This window comes from Arachis ipaensis, chromosome B03 (assembly GCF_000816755.2).
Source record: "Arachis ipaensis cultivar K30076 chromosome B03, Araip1.1, whole genome shotgun sequence".
Classification (NCBI taxonomy): domain Eukaryota; kingdom Viridiplantae; phylum Streptophyta; class Magnoliopsida; order Fabales; family Fabaceae; genus Arachis; species Arachis ipaensis.
In genome coordinates this window covers 130,634,791-130,640,438 of record NC_029787.2, presented here as the reverse complement: position 1 = coordinate 130,640,438, position 5,648 = coordinate 130,634,791, and the positions used below count along the sequence as shown (strand labels likewise).

At 35.7% G+C, this 5,648-nt stretch overlaps 2 protein-coding genes across 2 annotated transcripts in view; one reads left to right on the top strand and one right to left on the bottom strand.

The window, feature by feature from the left end:
- Positions 1-1,364, top strand: part of LOC107631595 (protein FAM135B) — a 7,026-nt gene extending 5,662 nt beyond the window's left edge. Inside the window, exons 13-15 of the mRNA XM_021119895.1 lie at positions 1-190; positions 422-472; positions 944-1,364. The exon at positions 1-190 is cut by the window's left edge and continues 2 nt beyond it. Of these exons, the coding sequence (XP_020975554.1) occupies positions 1-190; positions 422-472; positions 944-1,231 (529 nt within the window). The 3' untranslated portion in view covers positions 1,232-1,364. The remainder of the gene's footprint in view (positions 191-421; positions 473-943) is intronic.
- Positions 2,475-4,776, bottom strand: LOC107631597. Its single transcript, XM_016335088.2, has 2 exons — positions 4,526-4,776; positions 2,475-4,067 (listed from the first exon to the last, which is right to left on the bottom strand). Exon 2 carries the CDS (start codon positions 3,986-3,988, stop codon positions 2,813-2,815), a length of 1,176 nt encoding a protein of 391 aa, XP_016190574.1. The 5' UTR covers positions 3,989-4,067; positions 4,526-4,776; the 3' UTR covers positions 2,475-2,812.

The window sequence follows — 5,648 nt, the reverse complement described above, 5'->3', positions numbered from 1 at the left end:
ATATCTGATGTACTTACATACATATGTCTCCATATCCGGTCCACACTTGGGTTATATGTATAGTTCAAACTCTTTATTCAATTCAGGACTATGGCTATTGAAGAAGCTGAAGGGTACACAATGCATTCATCAACTAACTTTTACAGATGACCCTGATCTTGAGAATACTTTCATATACAATCTTTCCAAGGTATTAGGTGCCAAATTTACTCTTCTTATATGTTGTCCTACTCCTACACCTATCCCTCTATCCAGATCACCTTTCCCGCAGTCTTAGCATTTAGAAGTAACGATAACACGGTGTTTGCTATATGTTTTTGTTGAATGTCATTGATGTATTTTAATGAAGGGAACATAGGAAAGTAAGTTCTATGTTTTACCTTTGGCTGCAAATGTAAAATATTGTCATTCTTGTCTACAGGAGAAGACACTGGAAAACTTCCAGAATGTAATTCTTTTCTCCTCTCCTCAGGTAACCTCCCTTATAAGCTTATGATCAGAATTATCATATATGTTGACAGATCTTAACTTTCCTAACATTAGTTTGAATTACCTTGTATTAACAATTTACATACTGGGCTATCCCTGAAGAGTGAAGATATGGTTTAAGATTGTAAGTTTGTGTAACTTATTGTCATAGAAAAATGGATAAATAGAGATGTACTTGATGTAAAACATAAATTGTTTGGGATTCATTCTAATATTGATAACATGACTATTTTGCCGCTCCATCCGCTTTTCTGCATGAGCATGCTTTCTATTTTGGGTGTTTTTCTTGATTCATGTCCCATGGAAATGATAGGATTTGTTTGAGAGTTTAACGTTCAAAATTAAGTTTTCTACTCTGCATATCCTTAATGTTTAGTGTCTAGTATTATATCTACCTACTCTTTTCTTTTACCATTTCAAATGATATATAATTCCCATGCTCATTGCATTTCAGGATGGTTATGTTCCGTATCATTCTGCCAGAATTGAACCGAGTTCAGCGGCTTCCTTGGATTCCTCTAAAAGAGGGAAAATCTTCCATGAGATGCTAAATAATTTGTTGGGCCAAATCCAAAATGACTCTGACCATCGTGTGGTAATCCGATGTGATGTCAACTTCAACACGGCTTGCTATGGCAGAAACTTAAACACACTTATTGGACGCACTGCACATATTGAGTTCTTGGAGTCCGACATTTTCGCCAAGTTCATAATGTGGTCTTTCCCAGAGCTGTTCAGATAGTAAACAACTGAATTTCCATAATTCAGGCCATTTTGTCAGTTTAGCAAAACAGATAGGTCGACCGAAGGCTTTCGGAGCAGTGTAAAGAGAGATGCTGAATTCAAGTCCGTCAAATGTCAAAACTCCATGGCATCCGGCTTGATTCTCGCGGTCTGAATCGTAATCCTCCAAAAAATGTGCCCACATTTTGCTTACAAGGGGAATCTTGTGGCATATGTGGAGCAACAGGCCTTGCATGGAAGGGGAATATAGCCTTTTTTGCTAACTAGTGTTCCCTGTGTTCTGCTAAAGAACCTGAGCTTTTGCATTTATGCAAGGGCAGAATAATGTAAATTAACTCAGGCATGTACAATTACAAAGAACAAAAACAATGTGCATTGTATCATATCTGACAAGTATATATAATATTGTTAGATCTTCTGCAGGCTTAGAAAACTAGAGATAATGTTGTACACACAAAGTTTATTAACCCTTCCTTGTTAAGCAGTGTTATTTTTGTTAATTGTTCTGGTGGCAGTTGTTATGATCTTGTCTATGGTTTGGTTCTGTTGTCTCTTCTTTATACATGTATATCTGAAGCGGCTAATGCGTTTTGTTGCTTTGTGTACTGAGTTTTCCAATGAGCCAAATGAAGTTGTCTCCATTATTAGACAATGCTAGAAATCTAGTATTTCTGGCATAGTTGTAATAGTAACACAAACTTAATATAGAAATATACATAGTAACAAAAAATGTTCATGAGTCTAGACAAGATTAGAACAAATCATGAACACAAGCAATTTATTTAAATAATAAGAATTTAAAATTTAATGCACTGTGCATCTAATTATGTAACACCATATTACTAAAAATAATTATTTTTTATATTAACTACTTAAATGACCATCCAATAAAACAGACATGATTGGATGAATGTGTAAATGTACTAATACATCAAAATTAAACTCATAATAAATTGTCAGTTTGTTATACGTTTCAGGTGTTTGGACAAATGATAATAACATTTTGTTGAAAGAAATTTTCTTCTGAAAACAAATTATTAAATCTGAACACATTGCACAATGCACATGTGTCATGCCTCAATGGAACACAGAATAAATTCTATTTAATCTATCGGCTGTCTCCATTTTCACAAACACGAGCTGATGTTAGTTTAAGGCATCATACATTCTTCTTATGAATAAGCAACACATTCAGTTCATTGAGAATAGAAACATAACATGCAACTTACATAATACAGGCATTCAAATGAAAATTTTAAACTCTATTTAATAACTTCAACCTAAACCTTAGCAACAGGAAATCATTCAGACAGAACCTTCGGCATTAGAAATTTACTCACATAAGTGTCAGAAAATACTTGCTATATATAAATATATCTTTTAAGCCACGGAACCATAAAATATTTATGAAGTGATTATGTTTTCTTATATATAAATACAATGCAAAACAAGGAAGCTAAATGATTTATCAACTAAGCTCGTCTACTCATTCTTCCTCCTCCCCAAAAAGCTGGCAAGATGTAAAAATATACATGTTCCGCAAATTTGTACATCTGGTAAGCTCAACAATCCAACATTTTCATTGATCTGCATAGCTTGATGAGCCAAGGTAATCAAGACCCTCAGTTCGGCACGTCATAATCTTCCGGAATCCCTCCCTCACTTGGCGCTCCAGTGGATCCAGTCCAGCACTAAAAGCTTCACAAACATGAGTGAGCTCCTTCATGTCCTGTTCAATTTCCATTTCCTGATCCTCTGTCAAGGGAAACTGAGGTGAATCCACCAAGTCTGTCAAGTGACGGGTACATAGCTCAACTCGATATATCTCCTTCAACAATCCATTTGAGTTCCGGCGATCCCGCTTCTTTGACTCCTCCATGATCCGTTCATAGAGGGAGTTAACCGGCACACTCCAGGAAAATTGCCGCGAGACTGAAAAGTGAATGTTTAGACCCCTGTCCTGGCAGGGAATTGCCGCAACAAGGGTCCACAAAACAAACAAGAGAATACAATTCATTGTATAAACAGGAACTGCAAGTCCTCTTGTAGCAGAAATCTCATTCCCACGAGGTGGAACAAGGTTGCTTGCAATGGACTGGAGTTGCTTAGCAGCAGACCATGATCGAGAGACACTCCATGACTGCGATCGTGAATGCCCTGCCGAGTGTTGATCCTTGCTCGAGTTATGACGCCCAAAAGATCTATTACGTTGCGAAAAAACTGATCCAGAGTCTTTCTCCTCGAGCATTGCCAATGCTAAATCCATCAGTGCCTTTCTTGCCCTCCGGAACTGGCCTTCATTCAATGCTCTCTTATTCGAACCCAAGGCAGAAAGCACAATATCCAGATGCTTTTGCCATGTACGAATCTTCTCAACCCCATCACGGCTTGCATTACAAATATCAAGCGCCTTCACTGACTTCTCAAAGAATTCAGAAATCAAACGATCTAAGGGGGGTTTTGAAACCTGCTCTTTATTATTCAACAGAATAGTCCTGAATTCCTCATGGCAGCAGATGAATACACCCAATAGCTTCTGAACCCAATCAATTGAGAGCAATTCATCATTACTCGCCCCAGAGAGGTCCTGAAATCGATCTGTAACCCGCCTTTGGAATGATCCAAGCTCTAAATTACAGGAGTCGGATTCGTGGCCTGCATCAACAGAATGAACCTGTTCCTGCCTGACACCAAATATTGAGCGGCCAAACGAGGAGAATGACGATGAGGGGCTCTGATTATCTGTTGAAGGCATAGTTGCTGACTAGATTTCAGAGGGAAACCTCTGAAACACCTCAATACACTGGACCAGAACCAAAGAGATCACATATAACCTATCAAAAACAACTGCATTAACGTTTGTATCCCGAAAGGAACTAGACTCAAAGAATGTAAGTTGTTCAACAGTCTAACACAATTCTCCCTCAATCCAATCAAAATCGTTACACTTATCAAAACATCGATCCGAATAAACAGATCAACCAAATTCCAATCATGGAATTCAAACCCCAAAAAAGAAAAGACCTCAGCTTTCAATCACATGACACTAATCACCTCCAAACACCAACTCAAATTCAATAGCTACCAAAACCCAACTAGAAAAACAGACTTTTATATCTGACCCAGTGCCCAAAAAATCAAAATTTTTATATACCCACATAACCCATATTCAGACAATCTTCAATAAGAGAAAGATTTCATAGAATATCATCCAGTTAGGTTAAAAAGAAGAAAAGTGCATGAACTGCATGTAAGAAAGCTTTTCAAAAAACATGCGGAATAAAGGAAGTACCTTTGCAGTTGAAAAGCGTAGACCGGAAGCAAAGAAGATCATGGGAGGCTTGTGGATTGAAAAGGGTGATCATAGGAAGCGTAGAATTGCAGAAAAGGGAAAATGGCGAATTCCAAAACCCTAGCGAAGGACCAAAGCCCCTCGCTTTGGTTCAGTTCACGCCAGTTGAAGGGAAGAGAAGGACAGACAAGAGGGCAATGTAAAATCAGAATATTATTGGCGAGACAACTGACATGACAACATTTTTTTAAGGTATAATTTTTTTAAAAAAATGTGTGTAAGAAACTAAGAATAAAAGAGGATTTTTGTTTGGCAACGTGCTATTTATTTGTGTTTTTTCAGGTTACTTACGGCTGTGTTTTTTTATTTATTTTTATTTTGTTGGGTTATATACTTATGATATTTTGTTTATATTTTTATGCTTTGCAGAATTTTTGTACTCTGTTTGGAATTTTTTTAAATATTATTGTTGTATTTTTATTAAAAATAACCAATAATAAACTCAAGTACTTTTTTGGATATAAAAAATTTTAATTGAATGTTGTAGTTTGAAACTTTGAACGTTTTGTGTACTGGAAGTTCCAAGATTTTTAATTGGGTCATGTAACGTTTGACAATTTAGTTAATTCAGAAATTCAATTATTATTTAATTCTATTTTTTTTCTAACTTAATTAGTCCATGTTATTGTTCATAGCTTCTTGCCAACTATAGTTTCACATCACATTCATGAAATTTAATTTAAGTAAATGACGAATAACCCTAATTTATCATTCCAAAATATCAAATGTACGATGAGAATGAAATTTGCAAGCATTGATCAAATATCTCTTTTCCTTTAGTGTGGTAACTTTCCATCTAATTTATTCCGTGAAAAATTCATATGAATGAATTAATAGTTTTCTAAAGAGGCCATTAGAAAATAATAACACTTAATTGACACAGATCACTACTTGTTACCTTGAATATCACGTGAACCAAAATTAAAGGAGAAATGTTCATTGAATATCTAATAAAGAAAAGTGTAGATGGTGAAGTCCTTTGGTAATAAAGAAGTCCAGCCACAAATTTGTCACAAAATTTCAGCCTTATATATATATATTTTAAATAAATATAAATTATCAG

Excerpts from the sequence above, each read along its gene's own strand:
- LOC107631597 (XM_016335088.2), bottom strand. The coding sequence starts at position 3,988 with ATGCCTTCAACAGATAATCAGAGCCCCTCATCGTCATTCTCCTCGTTT.